The sequence below is a fragment of the Physeter macrocephalus genome, chromosome 4 (genome assembly GCF_002837175.3).
Source record: "Physeter macrocephalus isolate SW-GA chromosome 4, ASM283717v5, whole genome shotgun sequence".
Lineage (NCBI taxonomy): Eukaryota > Metazoa > Chordata > Mammalia > Artiodactyla > Physeteridae > Physeter > Physeter macrocephalus.
The window spans coordinates 126,416,300-126,437,733 of NC_041217.1; the positions used below are offsets into that span (position 1 = coordinate 126,416,300).

The 21,434-nt window shown below is 36.9% G+C and overlaps 1 protein-coding gene and 1 long non-coding RNA gene across 27 annotated transcripts in view; one reads left to right on the plus strand and one right to left on the minus strand.

Moving 5' to 3' along the window:
* Positions 1 to 4,410, minus strand: part of LOC114486223 (uncharacterized) — a 57,852-nt gene extending 53,442 nt beyond the window's left edge. For 19 of the 23 annotated variants that reach the window (XR_008617235.1, XR_008617250.1, XR_008617242.1 and 16 more), the window contains exons 1-2: positions 3,901 to 4,410; positions 3,401 to 3,439 (exon numbers count right to left, since the gene is read on the minus strand). This is a non-coding gene — a long non-coding RNA (uncharacterized lncRNA). The remainder of the gene's footprint in view (positions 1 to 3,400; positions 3,440 to 3,900) is intronic. The other 4 variants (XR_008617249.1, XR_008617247.1, XR_008617251.1 and 1 more) reach the window with 2 other exon arrangements.
* Positions 4,411 to 4,502: 92 nt separating this feature from the next.
* Positions 4,503 to 20,675, plus strand: SERBP1 (SERPINE1 mRNA binding protein 1). 4 transcript variants are annotated; one of them, XM_007121993.4, is made up of 8 exons: positions 4,503 to 4,945; positions 8,761 to 8,911; positions 9,408 to 9,548; positions 9,679 to 9,750; positions 10,383 to 10,457; positions 12,931 to 13,108; positions 16,658 to 16,831; positions 18,431 to 20,675. In XM_007121993.4, the coding sequence occupies exons 1-8, from the start codon at positions 4,633 to 4,635 to the stop codon at positions 18,485 to 18,487; spliced, it is 1,161 nt and encodes a 386-aa protein (XP_007122055.1). In that variant the 5' UTR covers positions 4,503 to 4,632; the 3' UTR covers positions 18,488 to 20,675. The 4 variants fall into 4 exon arrangements, with proteins under 4 accessions (XP_007122055.1, XP_007122054.1, XP_007122053.1 ...); XM_007121992.3 differs by having other exon boundaries at positions 4,521 to 4,945; positions 9,661 to 9,750; XM_007121991.3 differs by having other exon boundaries at positions 4,523 to 4,945; positions 10,338 to 10,457.
* Positions 20,676 to 21,434: the final 759 nt, after the last annotated feature.

Here is a 21,434-nt window from a genome sequence, read left to right on the forward strand (position 1 = left end):
AAAAAAAAAAAAAAAAAAAAAAGACCACATCAAGTTAAAAAGGTTTTATGCTGCAAAGGATACCACCAAGAAAGTGAAAAGTCAGCCCACAGAATTGGGACAAAATATGTAAATCATATAACTGATAAGGCTCTTGATCTAGAATATATGAAGAATTCTTATAACTCAATAATTAAAAAATAAATATACTAGTTAGAAAATAGCAAAGATCTAAATACACATTCTCCAAAGAAGATATACAAATGGCCAATAAGCATGTTAAAGATGCTCAACATCATTAGCCATTAGGGAAATACAAATCAAAACTACAATGAGATACCACATCACACTCACTAGGATGGCTATAATCAAAAGACAAACACACAGGATATGGAGAATTTGGAACCCTCATAATTGTTGGTGGGATTGTAAAATGGTGCACGCTCTTTGGAAAACAGTCTGGCTCCTAAAAATGTTAAACAGAGTTACCATATGACCTAGCAATTCCATTCCTAGATATATATCCAAAAGAAATGAAAGCATATGTCCATACAAGTTCTGCAAACAAATATTCATAACAGCATTATTCATAATAGCCAAAAAGCAGAAATAACCCAGATGTCTATCAACCGATGAATGTATAAATAAAATGCAGTCTATCTATACAATGGAATATTATTTATTCACAAAAAGGAATGAAGTACTGATACATGCAACAACATGGATGAAGTTAGAAAATATTATGCTAAGTGAAAAGAAGCCAGTCACAAAAGACCACATGAATCCATTTCTATAAAATGTCCAGAATAAGCAAATCTATGAGACAGAAAGTAGATTAGTGGTTGCCCAGGGCTGGGGGTGGAGGGAATGGGGGAGTGACAGTTAATGAGTATGGGTTTCTTTTGGGGGTGATAAAAATGTTCTAAAATTAGATAATGGTAATAGCTGCACAACTGTGAATATCCTAAAAACTTTTGAATAGTACTCTTTAGATGGGTGAATTCTATGGTGTGTGAATTATGTTTCAATAAAGATGTGTGGTTTTTTTTTTTTAAGAGTATAATGTAGGGGAAAAAAAGGAAGGGAAGCTTAAAATCAAGAGTATCAACCTTCAAAGAAAGTTTGAGGTGACAAAAATAGAGAGTGTAATATTTCTATTTGTAGCTTTGATATCCTAACTTTAGCAAGAGCCTAGACTTGCAATATTATATTTAGCATTCCATACTCAGACATGGTGGATTTGCTCTTTTCTTCATAAGAACCACCTTATTGCTTTTGTTTTAAAAATGCATTATATAGAGTACACTAAAAATCAGATTCTCTTTACATTTATATGATACCTGTATCCAGTGTCCCCAAAGTGTTATAATAGAATAATAGTTTTTTTTTGCTACAGGTGGTAGCCATGAAAGACTTTGTTCTCTCTTATCATGCCACTCACAAGTATAACAGGCTGTGAGATCAGACTGTCTGGACTCTTCTAGGCAATGTGAATTTGGGAGAGGCACTTAACCACAGTTTCCCCATGTGTAAAAGGGGAGTAGAGTAATATTATTTACTCCATAATGTTGTTGTGAGAATTAAAGGAAATGACTCATGCAAGGTATCCAGCACAGTGTCAAGTGCATAGCAAATGCTCAAACTGTAGTCCTTGTTAGTAATTACTATTATAATATAGCAACAGTTAGTAACAGAGGCTTGAGATTATTTAGAAATGGGTAAAAAACAAGTTGTAATGTGGTTGATAACTAAGTATTAGCATCCTAAAAACAAGTGAGGGCCGGAAGGAGGTATAATATTCCATTTCTCAGTTGCATTAACATTAGGCAACTATATTGGATATTTAATCAAGGTATTTGGATAGTTTTCAGCATTTACTCCTAGAAAACTCTAGAGAGCTTGCTATAGATAAGGCTGTGAAGTTGCACAAGTATTTTTCAGAGAACAATATGTGATTCAAGCATCGCTACAGAGAGCTGATATTTTAGGCTACATTTCTAATCAGTGATATCTTATACCTTGTCACCTTACAACTCCTGCCATTCATTTGAATAACAGTCTGCAAGAAGTCTCCTTTTCCTTCTCTCTTGAGGTTTATTTGGCCAATATTTTTTCTATTGAGAGTAGCAGGAACTTTTAAATATTTTTAAAGACTAATTTAACTTCTCAGAAGAAAGGAAACATTTGCAAAAATAATTACATATAAAATAAAATTGATTGTGAGATGTAAAAGAATTAGCATTTGGAGCTTTATTTGTATACTTTAAAAATGGGCTTTAAAACGTTCCTGGATTAACCAAAATTCCAGGAGAGACAAAAGGGAGAGGAGGAAGTTGAAAGTGCTTACAAATTTTTCCCGTTTTCTCCAAACGTTTATTCATATTTTTACGTTATATTAATAGATAAATTCCCTGAGGAGCATGACTGAAACTCAAAAATTCATAGCCATACAATTTCCCTACGTGTAGCATATCTTTAAGTATTCTTGTTGTAAGAATGCTTGGTGGTCATAAAGATCTGTCTGAGGAAATCAGAGACCTGTACATAGGATAAAAAACAACTAAGGACAGGCCTGCCCCACCCCCCAGACTGTGGTAGGAGTGGGTAAGTTACTTAGTCCCTTTGTGCTTCATTTTCCTCGCTTTAAAAAGGCAATAATAATACCTTTCTCATAGAGTTGCCGTGAGGCTTAAATGAGATCACACATGTAAAGTGCAACAGGTACCTAATAAAATATCAAGTTTTAGCTCCTGACATTGTTGTGGCAGTGGTCAGAAAGGGGTAAGAGGACGAGGTGTAGCAGATGTCTCAAAGATGCAGATATTAACAGCCCTTGGTAAAGAGAAAGAGTTTGTTAAGGCAGGGAGATCTTCCAAATGGCACTTGCGCTATTTTCAAAGGGGCATGAAGAGTATAGTCAAACACTCCTTGTCCTTTGTCTTGGTAGGAGATATAAGAGCCAGAGCTCGTGGAAGGAGGTGGGGTCTCTGTGTGAGATGGGAGTGTGTGTGGCAGGGACTGAGGCGACAGAGAAATAGGTGACTTTGAGGAATGGGGGTTGGATTTAGAAGTAAGAAAACCACTAGGCTTGCTGCCACATGCTTGTAACATGACTTTTATTTTCCCTGTTAAGGAATTGATTTAAATTCTGCTCAGAAATCGATAAGATTCCATTTGGCCATGTGACATACCCTGCCTGACATGCAACAATATTTAAATCTTATTAAATACTGTAAATTAACTTATATTGACTGACTTCTACCACAAATCAGAGTCTGGATTAAAGAGCTGATGTCAAGAGTCTCAGAGTGGAGTTAGAAGACTGGGTTAACTCCTGGCACTAGCACTTACAAAGATGTGAACGTGGTAAGTCATTTCACCTCTGAAATGGTTTCATCTGTGAAATGGGAAAACCACTTACCTCACAAGTTGTTGTTGACATTAAGGTTATTCATAGCACCTGGAACATAGAGATGCATTTTTCTATATTTTGTGTTAATGGAAAAAGGTTTTAAAATTATGATAATACGTTTACACTTACAGCGTTACCAAATATGCCTGAATACGCATTGACACTCTATTACATTAATGGACTTTAATATTCTCAACTAATATCAATGCTTTTAGTAATGACAGTTAATTCGCTGATACTATTTTCCTCCCCTCACTGCACCTCTCAGCACACCACACATTCAGATGCTCTAAAATGTTATTTCTTGAGCACTTTTTACTGACACCCAATCCTTGGCTTGCCAGCCACTAAAGGACAATTGGATTGACTCTAGAAAGTGTTTCTACAAACAGTAACTTTTCGAGGCTTGCCCAGCCTTGTCTGGCTAGTGTTGCAGAGTCAGTTTACTTCAATTAAAGCACTAGTTGCAACACGGCATTCCTCACACAAGAAAAGAGCGCAACACTCACATATGACAGTTCAACTTGTCTTTTGGGCTGATTCTGCTGCTCGAGTTCAGTCCCCGCGAGAGGAAGCGTATTCCGCCTCACATTAAACAGAAGAGCCTCAATTCATTATTGGGGCTGCAGGAGGGCGACTCCAGCAACTGATCAGCTAGGGACTTGACACAGAGCGGGTCCTGCGTTCGTGAGCAACCCGCCAGCCCTGGAAGTTTATGAGTCTCCACTTGTAAGACTGGTAGTCACCTTGACCTCCCGGACAGGTGGGGAAAGTTAGCCCTGGGCCAGAGGCGGGACGTAAAAGCGAAGGCTCAGAACTTTCCCGAGCAAAACACGCCGTCACGTTTTCCTGTTTTCAGCGCAGCTCGAGACCCGGAGAGTTTAAGGGTGGCGAGAGCAGGTGGCAGGACTCCGCCCACCACCGCTCTTCTCCTCCCTCAGCTTGCTGCTCCACTCCCTCGGTGAGGTCCCGCCCCTGAGGCGCGCGCGAAGAGTTGTCGCGCCGTGTGTTCTAGGAATTGTAGTCCTAGGGCTGGGAGCCGCCTCGGGAGAGGCGACTTCGGCCTACACACCCCATGGTGCTGCGCGCGCTGGCCGCTCCCGGATGTGTGCCTGGCGCCGGAAGAGAAGACGGCCCCCCTCTCTCGGCCCGGCCATCTTGTGGGAAGAGCTGAAGCAGGCGCTCTTGGCTCGGCGCGGCCCGCTGCAATCCGTGGAGGAACGCGCCGCCGAGCCACCATCATGCCTGGGCACTTACAGGAAGGCTTCGGCTGCGTGGTCACCAACCGATTCGACCAGTTATTTGACGACGAATCGGACCCCTTCGAGGTGTTGAAGGCAGCAGAGAACAAGAAAAAAGAAGCCGGCGGGGGCGGCGTTGGGGGCCCTGGGGCCAAGAGCGCAGCTCAGGCCGCAGCCCAGACAAACTCCAACGCGGCGGGCAAACAGCTGCGTAAAGAGTCCCAGAAAGACCGCAAGAACCCGCTGCCCCCTAACGTCGGCGTGGTTGACAAGAAGGAGGAGACGCAGCCGCCTGTGGCGCTTAAGAAAGAAGGTAAAGCTGTGGTGGAAGGTGGGGGAGACCCGGGATGGAGGGAAGGAGCGAGGGGACTGGCGGCTACCACTGGCTTCTGGGGGCTCCGAGGGTCCGCAGGAGACTTGGCCGCCGATTTCCCCGCGTTTCCCCCGCCTGACAAAAGCCAGGTCCTGCGAAGGTGCTGGGAGCGTGGTAGTCCCAAGTTCAAACCGCCACCTGCAAGGATCCTGGAGCCACCCCTTCCCGCCTCAGGTTCTGAGCGGAGGAGCGTGGTCGGGATCTTGCGAGGCTGTTGTCTTCCCGCCGGATTCCTTGGCGGGCGAGCGCATGGGCCGAGGTTCGGGGAAGGGAGCTCTTTCTCGGAGCGTTTGTTGTTAACGGGATGGCGGGGCCTCCGCGCCTTCTTCCTGCTCAGAGCTCTCTCTCAGCCTGCCGCTCTGAGGTGCGGTTGTGTCTTTTAGGCTCCTGCTCTGCCGTCTTGTCCCAGGGTGGCGTGGGGTACCCCCGAGAAAAGCTGGGGGTCGGAGTTTCCACCTACGCCCCCCCTACGTTCGAGCCTATCGGATGTTGTGGAGCAAGGTGCCCTTTTAGGTGCCCCCTGTGCTTTATCGTTACTCCCTCGCCCGCACAACTATTGCAAACTTAATAACTTGCTGGAGTGCGTCAGGCTGTTGGGAGGGAGAGAAATTTGGCCACCCTGGATTGAGCAGAAGCGGGAATTCTGAATGAAGATTGGTGACGGCAGGAAATCCTGAAGCTTGTCCTCGGGTCACGATATTTTTCCCCGGGCCGGACCCCCCGCAAGCAGTGTTTCATGTGGCGTGGCCTGGCCTGGGCCTCGTGGTGCAAAGAGTGCCGAGGCTGTCACAGCGTTAGCCGCCGCAGAGCCCTTTGGAGTGCAGCTTTTTCTCCCCATGTGCGTGAAGCATGGTCAGAATTTCATTGGCGGCTAGTAGTTGCTTCCAGGTCACTGTAAACTTCGCAGGATTGTCTTGAACTTGGTTTTTGCACTCTCACTCGTTACTGGTTTGTCTTTTGTGATGGATGAAAAAGCAAAACAGTGGGGGATTAGAAAAAGTGTACACGATCCGTAGTAAGTAGGTGTAGGACTTAAGCTTTGAAGCTTAAAGGTTTCCTTTATGTGTTGAAAGTTGAAATTTTGCCACGTGCTTCTGAAAGTTCTCATTAGCTTTAGTCGAATTTGATAACATTCAACTAATTTAAATTAAAAATCAAAACAATTGTGTTAGGTTTTGGTTTAGAATTTTTAGAAAATACAGAGAGAGCTTTGTGAGGCTTGGGGTGAAGAACCTAGGTGGTAAATAAAACCGTGTATTAAAATTACAGGTTGGGGAGGGAAGCACAAGTTGGAATATTAGAAAGCATGTATATACATCGTTTAGGCTAAATATTCATTCAGCTAAGTTTTATAGCAATCTGTAGCACAATGTAATAAATCTAATTTCTATGTTAAGGAACACTGGCTTGTGTATTTATTTAAACTGTGCTCAAGTTTACCTCCTTCATCACACTAACCCAAAGAAAGTACATGAAAAAATGGAATCTGAAGTGTGTTTACCCATTTTGAATGTTCTAAACATAAAGCATGGTTTAAACCCCTCATATGTTTTGATCATAAAGCCCATTTTTGAAATAAGCTCTTACTGGGAACCTAGTATTTTAAATTACAAAGTTAAAAATTTATTTCATAAATTTATGACCAGGACCGAGTTCAACATTCAGTAGTCTTTCCTTGGGAAAACTTCCATTATTAGCTATCAACATTTTCCTTAGGTCAGCATTTCAGGGCACACTTAACCTTAAATTGCATAAAACACAAGCTTATAAAAATATTGAATGAAAAAAAAAATCGTTTTGAGTCCTTACTCCTTAGCAGTCAATTCTGGGCATTGGGGAAGGATAGACCTGTAAACAAAGTCCCTGCCTCTTGTAGTGGGATGGATTGTTAACCTGATATGTGTTCCTTGCCTTTGAATAGAGGTCCTGGCACAATCCTAGACGTGCCTTAGATGTGTGTTTGATGTTTATATTCTTTGAATTTTGTAGTTTGTCTTTTGCCCATTTGAGGAACTTGAGAATTGACACCATCTACTCATTTGTTTTTTTAATGTTAGAAGCCTGGAATCTAGTGAAAATGAAGAGATGCTTGCATTTTTAAATGTCAGTCATTGGGTGGATTTATTTGTAAGTGTTTTAGATTCTGTAAGCCTGATACTGGATATTGGGGTGGGGAAGCAAGCCATTGTTCATTTGGGTGTGTGGCTTGGATATTATAAGGACTGGTTCCATAGCTCCACCCTAATACACTACCTCTGATGAAATTTATTTAAAATGCCTTGGTGTAAGATCTAAGATTTCTGGTCTGTCCTGAGAGTATATGGAATGGACCTTAAAATTTCACTTAAGAGTTTGACGTTTACCGTTTGACTTTGGCTTCAGGCAGCTGAACAATTGGCATCCTGGTGGTGTTACACTTTCTTAGAAAGAACCAGAGTGAACCAACTTAATTTCTTGTGAAACCAATTCCTCAGGTGCTTTTTGACTTTGTCAGAAATTGTGGTTTGGGAATTAGAGCATACCTAAAATATTAGTCATGAATTAAACCATCAATCTACTTGTTATCTTTAAGGCTACTAGTAATGCATATTGGTTGCCTTTTTGGCCTCTGACACTAACAGGAAAAATAATGAATGAAGGGGGAAATCAGTAAATGCTTCAGCCATCGCTTAGTGTCACAAGTTTTTATTTCTGTGTCTTGCTTAAAAGGGGTCCTTTTGTGTGTGTGGTTTTTAAAGATTCTTTGGAAACGAAGATACTTGAAAGGGCAAACCAAAAAAATCTCCATAATAATAAAATAAGTGGACTATTTCCTGTTGGTTGCATAACAGTATATTTTAAAAGTTAGGTGTGGTATGTATGTATATATATATATGTGTGTGTGTGTGTGTGTGTATGTAGACTGCAACAGGAGAGGAAGATGGTACTTTTTGCCCGTTAAATAGCTATTTTCAACTATGGAGAAAATTTTTTTTAATTTATTTTTTATTGAAGTATAGTTGATTTACAATATTGTGTCAGTTTCTGCCGTACAGTGAAACGATTCATCGATTATACATATATATATATTTTTTTCTAATATATTCTTTTCCATTATGGTTTATCACAGGATATTGAATATATCAATAGTTCCCCATGTTCTACTGTAAGACCTTGTTATCCATCAGAGATGTAATCTTAAATGCCATTTGTTTTCCTTTCAGTTTTGTAATTTCATAGAATCATCAGTCTTTTTACTCTGTTGTTCTTTTTTTCCCCCTCCAGATTATATAAAATAAAATAATGTCTTCACTGGGGTTTTTTTTGAGGGTCTTTACCTGGTGATTGTGTTGGTTTGCTTGATTATTATTTATGTATGGCTAAGGGTGTTATCTTTGGTATCTTTAAAACCAAAATGTATCATTTGCTTAAAATTTCTTTAAATTTAGAATTTTAAATTAAGAGACTGGCATCTTGAAAAGTGAGAGAAATAATGGCTACCCAAATGACTTCCAGGTCAGTTATAGAGAATAATTTAGGGGAAAAAATGATTTGGCAAACTGAATGGAAGTTTGAAACAAGTTTATTTAAATAGGAATTTTTTTGACGTACTTTGTTACACTTTAGAGATGCCCAGTGTTAGCCTTTTTCAGTGGGAAGTGCTGGTTAGTGGACTTAAAGAGTAAATTTTTGTTTTTTTCTTTTAACAGTCTAGGCCTAATTTTTTGTGTTGCAAAAAATAATTTGCTTACGTGGGTTTTTAAAAATCATTTTAGGAATAAGACGTGTTGGAAGAAGACCTGATCAACAACTTCAGGGTGAAGGGAAGATAATTGATAGGAGACCAGAAAGGCGACCACCTCGTGAAAGACGATTTGAAAAGCCACTTGAAGAAAAGGGTGAAGGAGGAGAATTTTCAGTTGATAGGCAAGATTGTTTCTTAATCTCTTCATGTTTTGTCAGTTTATAGAGTTACATCTTAACACAGATAAATTGAGCATAATTTCCAGGAAGCAGTGTGGCTAGTTAATTTTATCAGTTTTTCTCGGGAAACATGTAAGTGTGTGTGTTGTTATTCTTAGGACATTTTGGTAACAGTTTTTAGTATTCAAACTTAGATTTCTTGTAATGAAACTTCAGTTATGAAGGTTACATGTGTTTATTTTAATTTTTATGTATATTGGTGAATAGCAGTTTTACTAGATTATAATGTGAAATGAGTAACAATGAAGAAGTATATGCATTAGTAGTAAAGTTTTAGAGAATGTCAAAGTAATTTTCTTACGTTGGGGAGTTTCCTAGTTTTGATTTCCTTTGGGATATGAGCCAGTAAATATGTTCCTGCATTTTTGAGCCTTTGAATTTCCCTTCTTCTTTTTACCAGAAACCTTAGAAGTATATAATATTTTTTTATTTGTTATAGACCGATTATTGACCGGCCTATCCGAGGCCGTGGTGGTCTTGGAAGAGGTCGAGGAGGTCGTGGACGAGGAATGGGCCGGGGAGATGGCTTTGATTCTCGTGGCAAACGTGAATTTGATAGGCATAGTGGAAGTGATAGATCGTAAGTCTTATATTGGTTTTTATTATACTTTTATATTTGAAGCTACTTCTTTAATAAAACAAAATTTGAATTTCTAGAACTAAAGAGTATTATGTTAACTCAGTTTTGTTAGTTCTTTTTCACATTACAGTGGCCTGAAGCATGAGGACAAGCGTGGAGGTAGCGGATCTCACAACTGGGGAACTGTCAAAGATGAATTAACGTTGGTATTCTGGTTTTTTAAAATAAATACTTCTAATAAAATTGATCTTATACCTTACTAGAGGTTTGCCCATTAAATTTTTACTTGTCCCTGGGACAAGGATGGATGCTCTTATCTCAGAGCTACTTCCTTACAAGATAATGCTTTTTTGGATATGTTTGGGTTATAATGTATCAAATGACCAGTTTTTCTACGTTTCAAAAATATGTGATATTAATTTTTCTTTTCATATGGATATATAGCTTTTATTGAAATCCTATTTTGAGGTTATTTGGGTATTATGTTATTGTATGTTTCTTATTTAATAGTTCTTATTCTAGCTATTGACCCCTTTGGTGATGACAGAAATTTGAAAAGCCAGTAAGGCTTTATTTTAGAACTGCTGTCATACTACTTTTTGAGTAATGTACTTGAGCTATAACTTGGATCAGTATACATTTTTAAATTATTTTCTCTTAGTGGTCTACTGGGGAGTAAATTTAGTAGGAAAAGACATTGGGAATGTGAGAATTTTAAAATATTTCTGTGAAGACTTTCAGCTACATGTAAATGGACCTAGATGCCTTTTTTTTTCTTTCTTTCCTTAGAGAGTCCCCCAAATACATTCAGAAACCAATATCTTATAATTGCAGTGACTTGGAGCAATCAAATGTGACTGAGGAAACACCTGAAGGTGAAGAACATCCAGTTGCGGACACTGAAAATAAGTAAGTGATTTGTGTGTACAGTAGCGGTAATGCTCGAGCATTGAAATGTTTGGGGTTTAACAAGAAAACAACCTGTACGCTTAATGCTGTTATTCATTTGCTTTTTAACAGGAGAGACTTTATTGTACTCCGTTCCCTCAGATAGTATTTAAAGGAGTGCTTTACAAATGTATATGTTGGGCTCTAATGGTTTGACAAATAGAAATGGTTATTTCTATTTGAAGTTACCATTGTCAATCTTAAAAAGATACGGAAGATATGTATTTTAGTAAATCCTGTTAACCCTAAGCACAAAAATAGCTGTTTTAACCTGAGAAATATTTGGAACTCATAGTTCAAAGTACTTTGGACTTTATGTAACTGTACAAATTTTATTCTAATACAGTTTAAAATGAGAAAACATGACCATTTTAAAATTAGTTCCTCCATCTCCTTGAAGTTTTTTTTTTCCCATCAACATAGAATTTGGAACATAGCATTATTGGCTTGTTTTAAAATGTGTGAGGAGAACAAGCACCAGAATATGTTGTCAGTTCACTAGAAGACGGTTTTGAAATTGTTCAAGGGTGTGGGAGAGTTTTAAAGACTCAAGTTATGCTAGTAGAAATAATTTAATGCCTTCCTCTGGTTTCCATCAATACAAGCAGAAGTTATATACCAGGCATTTCTTTCAGTATGTGGTTTAAAGTCTTGCATTACAGATTATTTAGGTCAGTAATTCTTAATCGGCATATTCAAATCATTTAGGAAGGCAATGCTTTTCTAAACTTTTCTTTTTCTCCAGAAAGAATTGTTCTTACAGTGAACCACTATTAATGATTGGAAAATCATGTTTTGTGGATTTGTTTGAATAAGGAATAATCAATTTACTATTGGAGAGAGTAGATAAAAATACATGGTGTTAAGTGATGTGTAGAACTTGGTAATATAAATTCATTTATATGAAACTATGGAGTCTTAATTTTGTGTGGTAAACAATGAAATTGTGATAGGTGAGATAGATGAACCTTACGTAACGTTAAGTACTTTACAAAGCTCAACATAAATGTTGTTCCCTTAATGAAGAATCCATGTTTAACTCACTTTAAGAGTAATCTGACAAGATTATAACTGTTTACCAGAAGGAAAGGATGTTATTGATAGGGTATTGGAAGCAAATCCTTAGCTCAGTTCCCAGGACTAAAGTTGGGGGTATAAGGTCTAAAGACCATGATGATGACATTAGAGCAGGCTCTAGTCTTACTCCAGAATAGGGGAGAATCTGAACATAGTATTATGTCTTGCATGTGCATGTGTAAATTTAAGAAACAGCTTTGGCTGAATTTGATTAGCTTATGTATAGTTCTAGAGCTTCTGTTTTGTCTCATTTGATCCTTACAACAACCCTTGAAGGTAGGTGTCATGGTTTCATGATATAATAAGGTATGCTGAGTTCTTTTCTTGGCTGTGGCACAACTTAGGCGTAGCTAGGACCTTTTTTCGATCTTTAGTTTTCTGATCTGTAAACTGACAGGGTTGGACTTTACAGTCTAGATCTCATCAATTCAGTGTAAGCTTGGTCTGAGAAGTTTTAAGGTGGGATTTGTCAAACCGTAAAGAGTAGCACAGACAGGAGATATTTGAGCAGGGCTAACTGAATCACCTGCTCTCTTTGGAAAGAAGCAGTGCTCCCAAAATAGCAAACAACTTGTTTGGTGACAATTGGAAATTGAGATTAAATAGTGGATTCCTAGGCCCATGCTTTGTTTCTGTAAAAAGGGAAAGGGATAATATGTAATAGTTATAGCCTGAGAATTATATTTAGAAATAACTAATTAGGTGTTAAGCATTGGAACCAGTATTTTGTAGAAACTTCCATTACTAGTGAAACTAGTCTCCTTTTCATATACCGATTGGTTTGAAAGTTGGAGTGTATAAAGTTAGGATTTGTAGAAATTAAAGATTTGCCTTAAGTGTTAAATAAAGGATAGAGGAACAGTTCTTTTATATTCTAGAATATGAAACTTGGTTGCTCATGGATGTCCTAGATGATTACCTTCATATATGTTATAAATTATGTATTGTGGAAAATTATGGAAATAAAAAAATGTGTTTTAGGAGAAGTTAGGTCAGCGATTTTAATCATGTAGTGTAAGTTTTAAAAACAGTAGTATGGTTTTAAAAAATGTGTTCTAGGTTTGATATAGCCAGTTCAAGATTGTGTTACTGATAGATGATCATTTAAGAGTTTATGAAGATGAATTGTATGTTCCTTAGTTATCCACGCTTTCACTAATTCAACAAACATTGGATTCCTGGTCTCTGCCAAGTCACATGTTAGCCACGGGGTTACAAAGAAAATTTGATTCTCCTGTCCTTGGGTAATCTAGAAGATTACCAACCAGCCAAGATTAACTTCCTTACTTATAATTGTAAGTTATATGATTTTATAAGCCCCCTTACCACGTGTAAAACTTAAAACATTTTCACACAGGGAGAATGAAGTTGAAGAAGTAAAGGAAGAAGGCCCAAAAGAAATGACTTTGGATGAGTGGAAGGCTATTCAAAATAAGGACCGGGCAAAAGTAGAATTTAATATCCGAAAACCAAATGAAGGTGCTGATGGGCAGTGGAAGAAGGGCTTTGTTCTTCATAAGTCAAAGAGTGAAGAGGTAAAATGAAGTTTTGTGGTGTTTGAAAATGTTCAGATGTCTTGAATTTCGTTTACAATTTTTGTGTTAAAACTTCACGTGGGTAATCTGTTTATAAAAAAGAAAAGTTTGGGCTTCCCTGGTGGCGCAAGTGGTTGAGAGTCCGCATGCCGATGCAGGAGACACGGGTTCGTGCCCCGGTCCGGGAAGATCCCACATGCCACGGAGCGGCTGGGCCCGTGAGCCACGGCCGCTGAGTTTGCGCGTCCGGAGCCTGTGCTCCACGACGGGAGAGGCCACAACAGTGAGAGGCCCGCGTACCGCAATAAAAAAAAAAAAGAAAAGTTTTACATAGGATTATCTGAGGCAGATAAATTGCCCCAAGAGGAAAGTAAACTGCATTATCATATAGTCTAAGAAATTATTCTTTCAGATTTGTGTAATTTTAAAAATGTTACCTAACTGGGAGTCATTAAGACTTGTATTAGGTTAGGCGGTTGGCATTTTTATGTGGGAAACTGTCTGCGTATGCCATATATAATATCCAGGAATCTTTAGTAAATGGTATTATCCTTCTTTACTGAGGAGTGATGTCTTGTAAAGACCAGAGAATGAATTTATGAGGTTCCTTTCCTTAGGAAACAAGGAAACTAATGAAAATATTTGAGAAAAACGTGTGTGACTTTTGATTTGGTAGCTTCTATTTAAGCCTTGGGACACATTGTTAGAGGAAAATCCCACTGCTGTATCCTTTTAGGGTTTGTGTAAGTATGAGATTTTAGTCACAAAGTTAAATTGAAATGTTATGAAGGCAACCTGTAATAAAAAGATTCAATAAAATCCACATTTTAATTTTCTAAACAAAAAAATCTGTGAAACAAATTTGGAAATATTTTTAAGTAAAATAGAGGTTTGGAGATGATTTTTTAAACATTGACTTCATGAAGGTAGTATAAATGAGGATATTATCTTAAGTGTCAATTCCTGTAGGGAAGAAAAAACATCTTCCTTCATTAGAATGCTTTTGGTTATTGTTTTGTAGTTCTTGCAGACAAAGTTGCATATCTATGTAAAACAAAGAGAATTCTTTATTTAAAGAACCATGAAAGTTCACTTTGGGGAGATTGTTCACTGGAACTAATTATTAAACTGTTTAGGTTAATGTGAAAGAGATTTACTTTGGCACCTTGGAGACAATTATTCATGACCTTTTTAGGGTCCCGACGGAACTTTTCTCCAGAGTAAGACACATAGATATAAAATGTTTTGATATATTGTATCATTATTATCATTAATACCCCGAAGCCTCTTCATGCATTTTTTAGACATCAGGTTAGGTGTCCCAGCTTTAAGTATTATTTTACATTGAGCTTTTAAGAAATAACTATTACACAAGGTGATGTATATAATTAGAAATTTTAGAAAATTATAAAATGTGAAATTGGTGATGAATAACCTTGAAATCAGGACATTTTCATTATCAAGCCACTTTTATATGTTTGGACCCTTATAGTTATGCTGCCTTTGTGATGTATGTACATGAAATCCAGCTTTACTGGCATATATGGCCTCATCATTTGAATACAGATTGACCCCAACTTAGAACTTTTTGGCTTTTTGATTTTAAAATGGTGTGAAAACAATACACATATAGTAGAAACCATACTTCAAATTTTGAATTTTGATCTCCCAGGCTGAATATGCAGTACTCGCTACTCTTTTGTGATGCTGGGCAGCGGCAGCAAGCTGCAGTTCCCAGTCAGCCTTCTGATCATGAGGGTAAACAACTGATGCACTTAAAACCATTCTGTTTTTCAGTTTCAATACTGAGATATTTAACAGTTTATTATAAAATAGGCTTTGTGGTTTTGTGTTAGATGATTTTGCTCAACTATAGGCTAATGTAAATGTCCTGAGCACATTTAAGGTAGGCTAGGCCAAGCTGTGATGTTTGGTAAGTTAGGTGTATTAAATGTGTTTTGGACTTTAAAGATATTCAGGTTTTATCAGGATGCAACACCATTGTAATTTGAGGAAGATCGGTATGATAGGTCTTCAAGTTTGTTGTATACAATGCTTTAAGTACTCTTTCTCTTTTACTTATCTTCATCTTCACAACAAATATGAAGTAGTTAGGGGAAGAAAGAAACTTTGAGAAATGGAGAACTGAATTATTGACAGCTGAGACCAGAGCTCTTATTTCCTCGTTGTCATACAGTGCTCTAGAAAAAAAAACTTTGTAAATTTATCCTACTAGTTAACTTGAAGGTTGGGGATGTAACCTGAACATCCAGGCTTCCTCTTTATTATTATAGTAAAACCTTCAAGATGTTTTCAGTAGTATATCAACTTAAGTTTTTTTGCTTCTGTGCCCTGGAAATCTATAAATGCTTTTAATTGATAAATTGATATCATTGCTTTGCAATAGCTAACATTTAAAATCAGAGACATATACCATTGACTTTAATTTGCTAGTGATTTTATGCTCCTTTATAATTAATATTTTAAAAAGAATCTTCTATTGCCTTTAAATTTAACCTACAGGAAGACATAAAGGGATGACATTTAATTTGGGTATTCGATGATTAAAGGAATGAAAATCTGTATACAAATACAAAATTTATTTGTACTTAAAAGGGGTAATTATTAACAGTTGTAATATTACAAGCTATTTATAAAGAGTGAAATATCCCTTCAGAAAAGAGGATTATACGTGTATTTAGAAAAAATTAAAACATACTTTAAATTAGTATGAGAAGTTTCTAACTAGAAGATTAAAACCCATTCACCCCAAGCATACAAAAGAGATAAGACATTAAGCAGTATAAAATTCTCTGGCCTTTTTTTGCAGAGTCCATTATGTAGCTTAGGATCTGGGTTTCACAAATATGATGACTTCATTTTTAAGAAGGTTCCTGTGGTAAATTTAAGGCATGGTTTTATTTGTGCACAGCTTTTCAAGGTTCCTTTCTTATGTAACGTGTTTCACTTGAATTTGTAGTTCTCCAATTTATATGGAAGAACACATAGTTAAATATGAACAGAAAAGCATTTTGAGAAGTTGATATATAATTTCTTTCCCAAGTCATAGTTGGAAGAGTATAGAGCAAAAGTTCTCTTTAAAACTTACATATTCAGTAATATCTCTAATAGAAATATATACCGTCTGTCCTAAGTCTTCCTCAGAGGTTCTCATTGGAATGCTAATCTGAAGGGCATATTTTAAATGTACTTATTCATACTTCACTGCTAAAGATGATGATTCAATAGGTTTGAGATGGGGCCCAGCCACTTGAATAGTTGTGATTATACCTCTAATCAAGACTTGCTAATATCATCTATAATTTAAAGTTAAGGGAATATGAAATAGAGAAAAGTGAAAGGAGTTATTCCTCATAGATTACTGTAGCTGATCCCAAAGCTTACTTATTACCTGTAGAGGTGTTACTATATTTTTTCACACAAAGTGCAGGTTGGATTTTTGGTCTTTTTAGGAGAAAACTCATTATTTAGAGGTGTGCAACATTACTTTTCTATTAATCACCCAGTGACCTTCACTTAAATTTTTAGGCTCATGCTGAAGACTCGGTTATGGATCACCATTTCCGGAAGCCAGCAAATGATATAACGTCTCAGCTGGAGATCAATTTTGGAGACCTTGGCCGCCCAGGACGTGGTGGCAGGGGAGGACGAGGTGGCCGTGGGCGTGGTGGACGTCCAAACCGTGGCATCAGGACTGACAAGGTAATTTTAAGGCTTCTTTTACCCTTTTAAGTAATTCGAGGACCTCTTTCCATAAATCAGTGCCCTAGGTCCTTTTGGGGACATAAGTCGAAGAAGAAAAAGGTTGACATGCATGCCTTTAAGAAACTGCATTTTAGGTTATATTTTTTGTTTAAAGCACTTACATGACTGAATAGAGCTGCCAGTAGTTAAGTTTACCACCCTTCATTGAGTACTTATCTGGTGCCAGTTATGGTACTGTGCTCAAAAAACAAAAACAAACAAAACCCCCACCATTTTACAGAAGATGAAATTCAGGTGAAGGGAACCAAGGTAATTCTTGGCCTTTGGTAAGGTCTGCCTGAAATGCCAAATACTTACTTTGCCTTGACAAATCTTCACTGCTTTTTAGGGCTCAGCTTAATAAAACCTTTGTGTCCTTTGTATAGTTTTGTGGCATTGACTGATTGTTTTTTGTTCATGAGAGCTGTTCTGTAAGTTGGGATTCATTTGTGTCCTATTTTCTGTAATCTCCATTGCTTTGCACTAAGTGTGACAAAAAACATTCTTCTGAAATATTTTGCTAGAAGCCCTAGTAATTGGTAGATTTGAAATGATCTGTTGGATGCCAAAGTCCATGGTTTTAATGACTAGATATTACTAAAGTATTAGAGATAACTTGGGTTAGTTTGTTGTCTCTTATGGTCTACCTAGGAAACAACCATAATGTCCTCCTGAATTCTCAACACCTGATACGCAAATTGGGGGACCCATCTGCTTGACTGAGTCTGCCAATGTTTGATTATAGTGGTAACTTAATATCCTAGATTTTATGGTCACCCATACCAATGTAGTGATATTTTGTTTTTATTTCTTTCTCTGTGACATGGGTTCTTTTTAAAGGCATTGTGTATATGGATCTTTTCAGTACTTTGTTGTGTAAAAATATGTATTTTGACTGTAAATAGCCATGAATGTGCTGCTTAAATAACTGTAATTGGTTTCTTAGCCTGCTTTCACATTGATACCATTCTTATTTAGCAAGTGGGGAAAATAAAAGGATACTGAACAACCGAGTAAGAATCCACATACATACCTTGTGTGAATCTACTTGTGTGATTTATTAGAAAAATAACCCATGCTGTTACTAGGGAATTTTCTGAGATCTTAATAGAAATTCAGGACAAGGCTCATTGCAAATATTTGTAGTCCTATTCTTTTTTTTTTTTTAAATTGGAGTATAGTTGGTTTACAATGTTGTATTAGTTTCTGGTGTACAGCAAAGTGAATCAGTTATACATACATCCACTCATTTTTAGATTCTTTTCCCATATAGGTCATTACAGAGTATTGCCTAGAGTTTCCTGTGCTATACAGTAGGTCCTTATTAGTTATCTATTTTATATATAGTAGTGTATATATGTCAATCAATCCCAGTCTCTCCCCCACTGTAGTCCTATTCTGATCCATAATTTTGCCTTTCAAAAGTAAAAGCTTTGACATATTTTGCTTATTGTAATAAAACTAAGTTTTTTTTAGAATTCTGTGTCTAAATGTAGACACTGGAAATATATTAATAAGATTTGAAAATCTTTAATTTTGCTTCTGTTTCCTTTTCAGTCAAGTGCTTCTGCTCCTGATGTGGATGACCCAGAGGCATTCCCAGCTCTGGCTTAACTGGATGCCATAAGACAACCCTGGTTCCTTGTGGACCCTCCTCTTTGAGGCTTGCATGCTTAAGGATCCCAAACGACTAAGAAATTTAAAAAAAAAAAAAAAAAAAAAGACTGTCATTCATACCATTCACACCTAAAGACTGAATTTTATCTGTTTTGAAAATGAACTTCTCCTGCTACACAGAAGTAACAATATGGTAGTCAGTTTTGTATTTAGGAAATGTATTGGTAGCGGGGATGTTTTCATAATTTTCAGAGATTATGCATTCTTCATGAATACTTTTGTATTGCTGCTTGCAAATATGCATTTCCAAACTTGAAATATAGGTGTGAACAGTGTGTACCAGTTTAAAGCTTTCACTTCATTTGTGTTTTTTAATTAAGGATTTAGATGTTCCCCCTATTACAAACTGGTTTTAAATATTGGACATAATAGCAGTTTTAATACCTGCTTTGCATTTTCACACATGGTCAACTGGGACATGTAAACTTTGATTGTCAAATTTTATGCTGTGTGGAATACTAACTACTTTATGTATTTTAACTTAGTTTTAATATTTTCATTTCTGGGGATAAGGTCTTTTTTCACTTCTCATGATAGCTGTTATATATGCTAAATCTTTATATACAGAAATACCAGTACTTGAACAAATTCAAAGCACATTGGTTTATTAACCCTTGCTCCTGCATGGTTCATTAGGTTCAATTTATAATTGATTCACAATTTCAATTACATTTACTTTTAAAATATGTCACTTTCCCGTTTTAAAAACCAATCTAGACACCTTACTGGTGAAAGTTGTTTAAGCTACTTATTGTTGATAGACACATACTGTCAAGTGAAGTAGTTTTATGGGTGTTGGGTTTTTCCTCCTCCAATAGGGTGGGTGGAACAAGTTAATTTGGCTAATGCATAATATTTAAACTGCTCTGTAAAGTAAGTGGCCGCTCAGTATGATTTGTATGTGTGAAAGGTCCCAAATCAAAATTGTACATCCATAATCAACCCTTCAACCCTTGTTCTAAAGAAACCAAAGGGCACTGGTTAGTATGGTAAGGGGGGGGGTATGTTAATTTTTGGAATTTGGAAAGCAGACAGCTTTACTTTATAAGGTTGGAACAGCAGCACCATCCATGAAATACAAACCAAAAATTTTACTGTTTCTGAATTTCCTATATTGCTATTCATTTTGGTCTTAAGTTGATAGATTCCACAGAAGGTGATAAGTATCTTTTACCTCTTCCTCCGTTAGAAAATTAGGTTAATAATGGATTTCTTGATCGAGAGCATCACCGCTGACTAAAACGTACATGGAGAGAATAATCAATAAACAGGCTTTCTAGGATCTTTTTTTTTAAAGTCTTCTGCAACATTTATTGATAAACAGGAAAGGGGTTTTATTTACAGTTTTGAAGATCTTTTTGTCACTATTATTAGTAATTTTCTATCTATGTATGGTAATGTCCAGTTTTTAAAATACTTTATGATTTAAGAGTTGAAATCATAAAATGTCTGTTTAGCTGATTAGTTCTCCCCTATACTTCTAAATGAGAAATTGTACAGTACAAGAGTTGTTCTTTGGGATTAGATTTATTAACCTAGTTACCTACTAGTTTGACATCTTAGGAAGGAGGTAATTGGTTTTTTTTAATGATGGATAAACTTGTGCTGGTGTTTTGGATCTTATGATGCTGAGCATGTTCTGCACTGGTGCTAATGTTTAACATAATTTTATATTTACAAACATACCTGCTACCCAGAGGCAAGTATTAATTTAGTCCATATGGACTATTACCCCTCTTGAGATTGCAACATACACACTCCTAAACACACTCATACATAAGTGTGTTTAGACTTTGAAGTATCTTAACTCATTTCTGGACATGAATGTGTTATAAACCTCCTGATTTCTAGCAACATATAAAAAAACACTGCTATTAAAAACCCATCACAAGTTCTACTCATTGTCAGCCATTGCTGGCATTCTGTCACTAGAGAATACACAGCAATATCTGGTATGTTGCAAGCTTTCAAGATAGCCTGGATTTTAAAAGTTGGTCCATTAGTTGTATCTGATGGATGTTAATTTGCCTCCTAGTTCACTTTGTGTCAAGAGCTAAAACTGTGAACCTAACTTTCTCTTATTGGTGGGTAATAACTGAAAATAAAGATTTTATTTTCATGCTCACTTCTTAAAAGTCATAAAAACAATCAAATAGGAGCCCATTTATCGTCATGTGTTTTCTGACCTATGTGTGCACCCCCAAGGGTAATGCTAATATTTCTTTTTTCCTCTTTAAACTTAGGTTTTGTTTATGTGGGGTGTTTATTAAACTAGGCTGTCAACATTTGGGAGGGATACCTATTTTAATTATTATAATAAGAAAGTTCTTGTAAAATGAATTTCAAGGACTGACAAGACAATTGGCATTTCTTTTTAGCAAACCATGTTTTTGAGTGTGAAGGTTAGCCATACTGAATGTCGGGGGAGTCATTTGTTTTTTGGTGGCTGATAGAATGTTCTAATGAACTTTTATCTTGATGCTTTTAAATGGAAATAATGCCAGAGCTTATATTTTTTATTAACATGTTTCCAGTTTGCATTGATGATTGGGATAAGGTCTCTTTTTTTATAATTAAATGTTTTGAGACCTGTGCGGAGTTATGAAAGATTTTTAAATGTGTCGCTAGGCACTATACGTCTAAGTTTACTCAGTTTTATTTAAAAAGTGGAGGCAGGACATATCTCGAGTTGTAAATACAATTTGGGGCTTGTTGGTGTGGGTGTGGAGGGAGAATATTAAGTATTCATTTTGATTGTGTTATTTTTCAAATTGCTATAGATGGTTGTCCTGAAATAGAAGAATTTTGTTATGCTGTTAGTGAGTTGCATAGAAAGTCTGAATACGGTATATTGGATTTTTAAAATATATCTTTAAGAGCACTA